At 42.6% G+C, this 12,324-nt stretch overlaps 1 protein-coding gene across 1 annotated transcript in view; it reads right to left on the bottom strand.

The window, feature by feature from the left end:
• Positions 1-5,487: 5,487 nt before the first annotated feature.
• The window catches only part of MACO1 (macoilin 1), a 67,001-nt gene continuing 60,164 nt past the window's right edge, over positions 5,488-12,324 (bottom strand). The window contains exons 10-11 of the mRNA XM_081921470.1: positions 10,029-10,203; positions 5,488-7,574 (exon numbers count right to left, since the gene is read on the bottom strand). Coding sequence (XP_081777596.1) covers positions 7,372-7,574; positions 10,029-10,203 — 378 coding nt within the window. The 3' untranslated portion in view covers positions 5,488-7,371. The remainder of the gene's footprint in view (positions 7,575-10,028; positions 10,204-12,324) is intronic.

Here is a 12,324-nt window from a genome sequence, read left to right as displayed (position 1 = left end):
GAAATAACTCTCTAAGTAATTTTTTTTTATTCATATTGACCAGCACAGATTATTATACAACATGTAGGACTGCAAATCTTGTTAAATTGGCTTTAAGAAATGTTGATGTATGTCAACGAGTTGCTGTAATGGCGTAATTTTAATTCTCTTCTAGTATGGTTTAATGCTTCACCATTGTTTTTTTGATGGGCTACCTTCCTAGGTGGACAAGCCCCACCTGTCCCTCACTTCCCTCTGCTGCCATCTTGACCATTGGACCCACTATTGGTTTCATTCGCATGAATGTCTTCGCATGCAGAAGAAGTCCCTAACTCACCCAGAGTTTGAAACCCATTGGCTCCCCTCGCCCAGCAGCTTGGGGGGGGCGCTTTCCTGGTCCTTCTGTTGCGTGGGGCCCTGGACATTTGCCCCAAGGGGTCCTGCCCTGATGACATGCCAGCATTACACCAGCCCTTCCAAAGCCGGCACCTTCCAAACACACTTTTGGAGACCTACTTCTCAGACCATATATTTTTACATAGGGATAGGCCACTGGCCCACCAGCTGAAGACCACAAGAGTGCTTTCCACAGCACACAGGTAAAGCAGAGATATCATAAACTTGTATTTACACATCTTCCTTTGCTAGCCCTACCTCAATAAACTCTCCAAAATGCACAGGTGGTGTCTAGATATTTAATGTTTGCTGCGGAAAATACTGGTAGGATAAAGCTATCAGGTTTGGAAACCAGAAATGTTGGATAGTAAAAGCCTGTTTTAGCTTACCATCACATTTATTTGCTTTAGCAAAAGCTGAAGATTCCAGAAAAACCTGCAGACCTGCATTCATTTGGAAAATGCTGGTGACAGAGGCATCTCTCTTTCTCTCCATTAAGCTACAGGCCTTCTACAGTTAAACTTGATGTGTGATTAAAACAAAAACAAAAACCAGAGCACCTAGGGGGACAAATACTCAATCACATACAAAATTATATAGGCGTAAGCTTGAACATTTATATATTTAGACACAGCCAATGTGTGTGCGTGTTTGTGAGTTACCATAACCATCATTATAGCTCTCACATGAGAACAGAACAGACAAACCTGACCTAACTGCAGCAATTTTCAAAATGCATGTCACCTTTCCAAACACCCAGCACGCTTCCAAATACAGATTAAAACACACTTATCCAAGTATAGCTTACATTTCTTCTTGAGCCATCATTCATTGCCATCCCTCCTAAATTTAGAGGGGAAATAATTGCAATAATTATGCAAGAAGCTTCCTTTCAATCTGCAGAGGAGATGTCAAAAGCTGCTAAGTGGCGGAAAGGAAGATTTTTCCCCTTCTGACAACACAGTCCTAAAACAATGCTTTGCTCAAACTGCCAGAGAGAGGAAATTTAGAAATAAAAAGAGGGAGTCGACTTCCCTTTCAACTTTATTGGATTAGTTTCTCTGGTCTCCCCCACTTTCTTATTAAAGATGATTTGCCGCAATGCTTCTGTGGCATTTATCAGGCAGCATATCAGAGGAAATGGGATTCAATTAAGGTACAAAGAAATTTCAGATTTGCTCTCTTTCTCTTTTTTAAAAAACCAATACTAATTAGTATTTTGAGCAAGCTATAACACTAGCTCAGCTGTCCCTTCAAAGAAAGGGAAGCATCACAGGCTTTTTCTATTCATTTTGGTAAGGCTATTTATCTGCACTTTCTCCCACTCTTTCTCCAGGCATTCAAGGGTCTTCCCTCTCATTTTATCCTCACAACAACCCTGTAAGGTAGTCCAGGTGGTTGTTATTGCAATCGTTATTATTTAGACTTATTAGTTGCTTGATACCTAAAAGGTCTCCAGGCGACTTACATTCAAGAACATAAACATGTACATTATACCACAGAAAAAATTAACATTTTCATATAACACCTGCAATTCATACACCCATTCGCACTCCCCCTGAAGGAGCAGGTTTGCAGTTTGGGGGTACAGTATGTCTGAATCCAGCTCTGTCACTGGAGGCTCAGAAATACCTTTTACCAACTGCACCTACAGCCATACCTGGACCTCAACTGTACTGGGCCGGAGGTAAACCTCAGCTACGCAGTCCTGGTCCGGTCCCGAATCCAAGGATTCTGTGAGGAGTCAGTCCAACAGGGCCAAGGCAGTCACAAGGCAGGAAACCAGGCTAGGTCAGGCACATGATTTCAGGCAGGTTCTGGCAAACAGCAATGTTGCTCCTGCAACCTGGGGCAGGGTCCAACAGCCTTTTATCTCTGTTGGGGTAATGGCTGGTCCTGATCCCCCAGTGACTCACCTCCCTGTCTCGCCTGAAGGTGAGCACTCCTCCTGCGAGTACTCAGGTCTCTCCTCTCAGACCTGAGTCTCTGCAGCTTGGGAGATGTCGGTGGGTTACTAGGCCCAGAGGCCACCTCAGCCTCTCCTGACCCAACTGGTAGTGGAGCAGCTGTATGTGATTACCCAGCAGAGGGTAACAAGGTAATCCCCGCATCTGGAGGCAGGGCAGGCTCAGGCCCCTGACTCGGCCCAGCTGGAGCTTGTTGCAGGGGAACCTGTGCAGACTGGGGCTCTTCAGAATCAGGCCCCAGACTCGGTTCAGATGGCACCTGAGGCAGAGGATCCGGTGCGGACTGAAACTCCTCCGGTTCTGGTTCCGAGCCCGAGTCCCAGGCCATCACATCAACTGCCCTTCCTGCTGTCCATCCTTAAGCCTTTTTAGATATAAGGTAGACTTGGACCAGGCCTGAACCATATTTCAAATAGGATTGTGCTCTGAAAAGTAAGGTTTGTGGGGTTGTATCCCATACTAGTCTGACTCAGAGTGGACCCATTGAAATGGGCATGACTTAGGCCCATCAATTTCAATGGGTCTAAGTGGATACCTACAGAACTTTCTTCTCCCTCAGGAACCATTTTGGAGAGCTTGCTCTGGTTACCTTGCAGTTGAGGTATGGGGTGGTATGTGAATTATCCATGAGAGGGCCTTCCTCACAATGGCACTGAGGCTGTGGGACCAATCTCCAGCTCCTTCCACTCCTCTGCTTTTGACCTTCTGGTGACGAAAGCAACATGTTGTTTTTTAATTTAAAAAACCCCCAGCTATTGCACCTCTGAGCCACTGTGGTGAATATTTCCTCTTCTGCTTCTTTCCTATTCCCCTATTTGATCTTCTGCTTTTGCTGCATTTCTGCATTTTAAAAAACAATGTTGTTGGCTGCCTTGAAACATTTATATACATAAATACATTTTTTTAAAAAAAATACTTCTTTTCAGAATTTAGACGCTGTCAGGCATGGACCTTTGAGTCAAGAAGGAACAGCCTGGTGGCTTCTGACAACTTGCCCAGACTGAGGAAGGATCTAGTACTAAAAGCTTTATATAGCAGGCAGTGGCATGGGATTGGCTCCCTCATGTCACCAGATTTTCTCCTCACTCCCCCCCCCAAGCCAAAGGGATTCTGGATTGCCAAGCAAGCGCCCCTGTTTAAAGTGCTTCTCTGCAGTTCCCTTGTCCAATCAGTGCTTGGCATCCTGTGCCAGCAAGTTCATTGCTCAGGGTTGGTTTTTTTTTACCAGAATCATTATATAGGACATCAGAAAAGGACTGGAAGGGGGAAAAGTGCTTTTTTTTTTTAGTTGGATCTATGAATAGAACATTAATCCTTCAGATTTCTCTGAAAAGGGGCTTAATTGAGATAAATCCGTGGATGCATAATGAATGTGATAAGTAAAACTGATAGGGGCATTCTCTTCGCATGGATTCATTTCCAAGTAAGTCAATCATTTGGGGCGAACATTATACTTGAAGCTCTACTGTTAGAAGTCTATTATAAGCCAAATTTGTTATAATCCAACCTCCCTCCACCCCCTTTCTCTGCAGTCCTGGCTTCACAATTTGGCAAAACAGAAAATAAAAGTTGATGAGCCAATTGAAGGGATTTTCCTTTTCATTTCAAGCAGTTCATATAACTGTATATCAAAGGCCGGCCAAGTGCAGTTCCCTTTGTCTGGAATGATTGCCTTCCATTCATTTCTCATTGCATATAAAAGATACACACGACATGCTTCACACAGTTTTCACCTCTCCTAACTCATAATTTTAATTGGGACAGTGCAATGTCTGTCCTAATCATCTGGGAAGGATAGCAGAGTTCACAAACTGCATTGCACTTCGATTTAAGAATGCTTTGAGCATTTGGCATGCTTTAGGAGGAAAGTAAAGATCTTTGTAGGAAATAAATAAATCAATGTCATTTTTCAGACCTTCGGTCCATTTTTTTAACCCTTCGCAGATTTGGTTTGAGTAAACAGATACCCAGAGCTTTTTTTTTTTTGTCATGTGTAGAAGGAAAAAGGTAGGGTTCAATGTCCATCAGGTCACCCTATAGAGTCTGGCTAAATTTGGTTTGTATTTGAAGCACTCTCCATGCACATGGAAAAAATGTATTGCTTAACTATGGTTTGTTTTCCTTAACCAGAGATTCTTGTCATTTGTAAGACTATTGTTAAGGATTAGGCACAGTCAGGGCACACCAGTTGTCTTCTTGCAAACATTCTCCAGGAAAAGGGCTTAGCTTGGCAACCTAATACATTCGGGATCTTAATGAGGTTAAAGCACCAACCTATGGTTAGTGTAACTCATGGTTAAGCGCTTGCATAGAGCAGAACCTACCTGATCAACTGGTGCCAAATTTCTAGGTAAGATCAGACATAACAGATTTTACAAGCCAGGCAACTATTCCCTTTGGCAGGCAGCTGCTCTTGCTAAGGTCAATCTGTAACATTGGCTCCAATCTCATAAAGATGACAAGGAAAAAAATGAAACGTTTCAGCTGGTGGGAAGGAGCATGTTGTTGGTGGTCACTTACTCACCATGTAATGTGTGAATCAACCTATTCTTAGATAATCCCCGCCCTGCCCCCCATTATAAAAACCATCAGTGTGCACTTTTCTTGAAAATTGCTTTGCCTCATAAGCAAATATATTCAGATTCTACTGATCAACCAAAAATTGTAAGATTAACCAGATTAACCCAGGTCACTTCCATATGACCCATTAATAGAGAATCCATCCAGATTCGTTTGCACAACATTTTCAGGAAGGTAAGGCAGTCAGCTATTTAATAGGCATTCATTCTAATTTGCATGCCAGGGTGGATATATGAAGTTGTGTCAAGCAAGTGTTAGCCCACACTTTCCAGTGTATTTTCCCATCGTTTCAGTTTGTGGTGAGAGAAGGCCTGTAGCACTAGAGCAGGCTTTCCCAAGCCTGGGTCTCCAGCTGTTTTTGAACTACAGCTCCCACCATCCTTGACCACTGGCCCCACTAGCTAGGAGTGATGGGAGTTGTAGTATAACAACAGCAGGAGACCCGAGTTTGGGAAACCCTGCACTACAGCACCAAATCAACTGATCTTCAGGTTACAAGCAACTAACAACTCTAATAAATAATAATAATAATAGCATTTCTTCTTTTAAAAAATTAGAAAACTACTTTATCTGCAAGAAAATGTTTATTTTTTGTAAACCCCACAGAGAAAAAAAAGAATGCAGCCAAGACCGAGTATTTCAACAAAAGTTGTGCCCAAAGGGCAGCAAAAAAATAAAAAATAAAAAAATAAAAAATGGGGGAACCTCAACACAAAAAAGTCAGTGACAATAGTTCATGTTTTGCACAAAGATGAAAACCTATGACATTTCTGAGTAACACTTTCATGGTGACAATTACACAAGATGATTCAAAAATGCAAAATGACAGCAACATGCACACCTGGCTAAAGCTAGAAGTTTTTTTTATCTCAAAAGAATCTGATTTAAAATGATGGATTTTAATACTATTTTTATTGACTTGCTTGTCCTACTTAATTTTTTTTAAAACAAGGCATACTTGCCAATTCATATGAAACTTTAAAAATTGCTGTTGTTTTTAAAGAAGAACTTTGTCCTTCCAGAGTCCACTGCATGTTGGCAAAATCATAATGGTTTGGTTTTATAATTTTGCTAGTTACTAATACGATTTTGTACCCCTCCCACCATGTCCCCTCCCACCCACACCCAAACCTTAAACACTTTGAAAGTCGCCAGTGCAACACACTTTCCTACCAATGCACAATATACATTTAAACTTAAATCTTTGTGCAATTTTATGAGTTTCTTTTTTAAAAAATTACTATTTTTTTAAAAAAAAGCTCCTTGGCACAACTGCTGAGATTTTGTCAGCCCCATTGAAATTAAATTGTCAAACACAAGATGATATAAAGCGTAATCGCAGTTGACTTTTTAAAAAAGAAAACCCTGCAAACTGCCGTGTTCTTGAGCCAACCTGACAGTCTCTTGTATATAGTACATTGCACAGTTCCGCCTTCACCAAAACACTCCCTCTGCTGCTACTGAGCCCTCTACAGCATATCCTAACCATGTGAACACTGTTGGATTTTGTACCCAAAACAAACAAACAAAAAAGAGATGTAAACTAGGATTGCAACGGGCACCTAAATTACCATGTACGATCTGCAGTAGACTCTGTAAAACGAGCTCGGCATTACAAGCTAGATGATAGTGAAAGCAGGAGAAAATTGTTTAAATGAACGAGTTTCCTCTTGAAATATCTTTTTTTCCCCAAGGCACTGTTGAACAAGACTGTTAGCAGTTCTCAAGTGACTAAATACACCGATGGGAAACTAAACACTTTACACAACCACCAATGTTACATTATTGTCTACACCCTTTCTGCAATCCTTATGCCCTCCCTTAAAACTGATGCCCCTTTAAATATGGTTTGGTCCTTAGAGGGGTAAGCTAATAGTTTTCTTGCACATGCGCTTCCCCGTCCCTCTGCCTCACAATCCACTAACATCATCAAAAGCTTTGCTTGAGCACTTAAACCCTTTTGCCCTTAAAAAAAAAACCCCTAAGGAATTTCCATCATTATTCCTTTGAACTCTTAATTTGTAATTTTGGCTTCATTATGTTTTGTTTTTTTAAAATGGGAAGAAAGGGTTTTGTATCAAGCGGAGCTCTGTGGTAATTTATCCTTTCAAGAGGAAACCTTACAAGAGGTGTTCTTTTTGGGGGAAAAAAAGAGAGGCAGAATTTGCTATGTGAAAACCAAGAGTCGTGGGTTCTTTTTCCCTTAATGCGTTGGCCAAGAAAGAAACCGTATAAAGTTCTGTGAGGTTTTCTAAAAATTTACAAGAAAAAACTGATGGGCAGTTCTAGCCAAACCTTGATGTTCAGGTTCTTTCCCCCCACTTCCCTCTTTTTTATTTTTTTATTTTAAACAATAAATCAATACAGTCTCACACAATACAAATTTCATCTTGACTGCAAGATATTTTTCTGTGTGATGCCTTCCGTGTGACAAACTGGAAGCTGGTCTTTACTTCTTCAGGGGTTGATAAACTGAGGCATTGGGATCAAGTCCAGAAGGGCTGGTCTCCACAAATTTGGAAGAGTAATGTGGGGAAACAGGACTCAGTGTGCTGGTGGCCGCAGTGTATGTTATGCTGGGCATGACTGCCATGACTTCTGCTATCTTCTGTTTTAGGTCCTTGATCTCCTGATCCTTTTGAATTATTTGCCCTGCAATATTAAAGAGGAAGGAAAAGAACTGTCACCAAATGCCAGGTTTTTATACCAGATAAAAACTGTGGACAAACATGTTATGGTGTGGAGTCTGAGGGGATCAGAAGGTTGGCGGTTCGAATCCCCGCGACGGGGTCAGCACCCGTTGCTCGGTCCCTGCTCCTGCCAACCTAGCAGTTCGAAAGCACGGCAAAGTGCAAGTAGATAAATAGGTACCGCTCTGGCGGGAAGGTAAACAGCGTTTCCGTGCGCTGCTCTGGTTCGCCAGAAGCAGCTTAGTCATGCTGGCCACATGACCCAGAAGCTGTCTGCAGACAAACGCCGGCTCCCTCAGCCAGTAAGTGAGATGAGAGCTGCAACCTCAGAGTCGTCCGCGACTGGACCTAATGGTCAGGGATACCTTTACTTTTTAAAACAACATGCACAGCTTTTTAAAAAAAGAACTGCAAAGCTAAATTAAAACCTGAGTGTTCCACAGTAATCAATAGATTTAGGTCTGGCAGATAATTTCCACATTCCCTCTACAGCCACGTGAAATGGAAGGAAGATCTTTACAACCATGCCTTTACTAAGACAGTGTTCTTAACACATTTTATTTTAACCCGTTCATTCAGATTTCCTTAATGCTGGAAACTCTTGCTTTACCTATTTCCAAATTTTGGGTAGAAATCATACATCTACTTTCTTTCCTTCAGTACTTATCTTCTTTATTTGGTGATGGAGTGGGGTGGGTGGAATAGGTTTGTACTGGTGGTGAGCATGATTTAGGCAAAGTTGACCTGATGGGACTTTATCTTGAATAGGATTTTCCATCCAAAAATAGAGGGAGACGCTGTTCTTTTGTTAACTTTGTGCGCCCTCTGCTGGCTACAGTGGAAGTTTACAGCCCAAAGCAAATTAAAAGAAGAGCTGGGAAGGAGCAGGAAGGGGCAGGGTTTGGCAAGCATTTTCTTAGCAAAGAGCTCGCCCTTTCCAGCAATATTTTCCGGAGAGACAAAATATTTGCCTTTGTTGTGTCCCTGCTGCCAAGGCCAATGCTCTTCATGTTGCCCTGCTGTGATGAAACCATCACAGCACAGTACGGCAGGAAAGGGAAAGCTGGGAGTTCTCCTACCGCCCCCACTTTAAAATGAAGGCAAAGGATGGGCCACTCAATGAACAAAAAAGCCTGGACAAATAAAAGCGGTGCCAAAGCAGGAGCACAGGGAGGAATGAGAAGCTGTGAACGGAATCACTGCAAACAGTAAAGAAAGGTACTGTATGAAGGTTGTCTGGGGGCACATACACCTGCTGGATTTCCTAAAAACTTGGAGATGAAAAAACGATTTTTCCTTAGAACTTCCTGGAAGAGAACTCTAATGGCATTATTATAGAGGTCTATGCAAGAAGGTTATTTCCCCAAGGTTAGAAAATAAAGTAACAGCTAAGGAGGGAAAAGTACAAATTAAACTATTTAAGCAAATTGCCATTTATTATTTGCTCTTCCCACTTCCCTCAGCATTTTGTTTTCCTGGACAGAGTATACAAAATGAAGAATTCCAGCTGTGCCTGGGCTATTAATTTCCTACCACATTACGTTTCTGCAGCATCCGCACTTGGAGTTGCACTCAGAGATCCAATAAAAATTTAACCATCTGTTTTCTAGCAGTTTGCTCCCACTCTAAAGAGAAACAAAACACTGTTGATTTCTTTGGTGTGGAGTTTGCTGCATTTGATTAGGATTGTCTGACCAAGTCACTGCTGTTCGGGTGGACCAAAGCAATTACTCTCACGTCTCCAAACCAGTCCTCTCTACTCTCTTTGTTTAACCTGTTTCCACGGAGACTTTCAGAATTACTGTTGGACGTCTAAGCAGTAGTTAACCTGACCGAACAAATGCTGGTTAAGGTTTGAGCCCTACAGCAGCATGGAGGAGCTACTGAAATGTTGCCTAAAGCAAAATTCAGTGTGGCGCTGGGGTCTTCCACAGGCAAAAAAAATCTGAGGAATCTCAAGGAAAGCCAAAATAATACCAGCAAGGCTTAGAAGTTTGTCCGGGGTGGTGGTGGTTACTAAGACAGGACAAATTTATTGGGGGAGGGGGGATTTCCCATATATTCCAAGTAGGAATAATTTCCAAAAGGTAGTTCCAGCTGCCAGTGGCCAAAATCCAAAGGGCTACGAGCAGAACAGGAAGTGTGTATTGGGGCTTTTCTGACATCCTTCCCAATGGAGTCCTTCATAGTCCTGCGGCAGACAGGGGCTGTGGAGTAGGCTTTGAAGTAGTTGAAGAAAATGCAGCAAGGCATAAAAACCAGCAGGCACCCACACAGTCCCCAGTGTTTGCACAGAAGTGCTTTTCACAGGAACACTAGATTCTTTGGCTCCTAATCCATGGTATCTCACTGGACAGTAGAGGGCACTACCTCATTTTCTATCACTTTGCCCAGCAGCACGGAGAATCCCACTTACCTTGAGCTATCTCGAGCTGTCTTTTTGCATCTCCTAATGCAGAGAACAGGTCCAACTTGATCCTCGTCTCCGCACTCAAGCTGTTCTCTAAGTGCTGTGTCTTATCCTGCATGGCTGAAAGTGCTGACATTAACACCTCTGTATCCTTTTCGTTCTCTTTGTACTTCCGCAGTTCCTTGAGAGTAATTAAAGCAGGACTGTTACAAACAGCAACTTTATACTGAGATAAAGGGGAAAGAACAAGACTGGGGTTGTGGCTGGGGAAGGAGAAAAATTGGGGTCAAATCTGCAGTATGCTGGGTTTGGTTATATCCTTTGACCTCAAGTGCAGTATGTAAAATATACGTGTTCATAAGGCAATTTAGCTCTGCAGAAGCTGCAGCTTGGAAATTGACATGTTCAGCTGTAGTAATACAGTTTTCTTCACCCAGCCTCCCCAAGGGCTCAGAATAGATTACAGCGTATTCTTATGGCTCATTCAGCATGAACAATGTACCAATTGCAGAACACAAAGCTGGCTTGATGTGGGGGCTCTTCCAATCTGCTGTTGATTAAGACACACAAATTTCCAGTCTTGAAAACCACATTTAACTAGGACGTCAATATAAATTTGTGAGATTATGTCAGAGCAAGAGAAGTACAGGAAGAGTCCCCCAGGAAGTCACTCCGAGATATGGACCCTCTATGTTCATGCCAGTACAGTGACCCCACAACCAGTTTTCCTGGGGTGGAATGAGAGTGGTGATGATAGACTTTACCCATAGCCTCCAATGCAAAGCAGGTTGAGCAAAGGCAGAATCTGATCTAAGCTAGTGGCGGCCAACCTTCAAGTCAACCTGCACGTCCTGCACTAAATGTAGGCGGACTATATGCCAGACTGGGAAAGAGACTGTCCCAGTTGAAACAGTGAGATTCTAATGGTGGTGGTGGTCACTTCTAGTTTGCTGAGCTGGGAAGCAGGCAGTAGCAGCAGAGTAATTGACAGCTGGAGAGGACCATAAGCAGCACTCCACACATAGCTAAGCCTATGGGCCTTCCTGTTCTTACCAAGGTATGGCACAAGTTTCCATCATCAGAAATTGGCCAGCCATGGTGTAAGACAGAAGTGGGGAACCTTAGGCGTGGGGGACAAATGTGACATTCCAAGCTTCTCTATCTGGCCTCAGGACTCTCCCAAGGCTACAAACCCCATCTGGTCTTGCTCTGCACCCTCCTGGAGCATTGTTGCCTGCCTGGTTGCAATCTATAGCTCTGATAATGTCTCTTGCTTCCCTTGATGCTGGATAGAGGTGTGGCTAGAAACTAGCACAAAGGTAAACATTTCATTCCTCCCAATTCTCCCTCTGGTCTTCCACAGCATTGGCATGTGGCCCCTGGAAGGTTGCCCTGAAGGGAATACGGCCTTCAGACTGAAAAAAACATGTTCCACTGCTGGCCTAAACCTATTAGGCCCACTTGGACCTCATTCAGAGAAATATCAACACATGATATTGCCTTATACTTCATCTAGCCCAGGATGAAAGTTGCTCTGAAGAGTCTCAGGCAGATAATCTTTCTTAGCCCTGCTACCTGAATGCACACACTTTGCTCAATTGGAATACCACAGCTTGAACCTGGGACCTCCTCAATGAAAAATATATCCTTTTCCGCTGCACTGCGGACTCTCCCCACAATAGGGAGAAGGCAAATCAGGACTGGAAAGCAGGTGGGGCCCCACAGGCCAAGTGAGTACAATAATGAAGCGCTAGAGAAAAGCTCAATAAATTCCAACTTCCTGATAAATGGGGGAGAATGTTATATAACATTCCATCTCTGTAAATTAAAATGTTTGCTTAAGGGGTTTTGACAAGTTACTCAACCTGTCCAGGCTTTATTTTAGGGGTGGGGTACTTGAACTATTTTAGCCTCCAGAGTTACATGTACTTGAGAACACCAATAAAAAAATAGGTTTTACTTAATATACCTGTCGAAACCACAAAGTCAAACTGTTTTTCACTTTAAAACACAAGTGAGAAGCTTTTGATTATTACGAAAATATTCCTTGTACATTTCACAGCTCCCTGTGTAGCAAAGCAAGGGCTATGCAACTTTTCCCTAGCCACTTTGATTATGTGGGCCTGCGGAAGAGGAAGAGGAAAACACAGAAACATTTCACTGCAAATTTATGGGGGAAACCATGAACAGGTTCAGAAACAAGTGTAAAACTTGAAACTATGTTTTACGGAGTTTTTTTAAAATGCAGGTCTCTATTTAAAACTGACACTGTTCCTAAAAACTTTAATCAAAGCTTGCTTTT

This window comes from Podarcis melisellensis (assembly GCF_964234715.1).
Source record: "Podarcis melisellensis genome assembly, chromosome: 8".
NCBI lineage: Eukaryota > Metazoa > Chordata > Lepidosauria > Squamata > Lacertidae > Podarcis > Podarcis melisellensis.
Note: the sequence above shows the minus strand (reverse complement) of the source record. Positions and strands in the feature narration are given on the sequence as shown.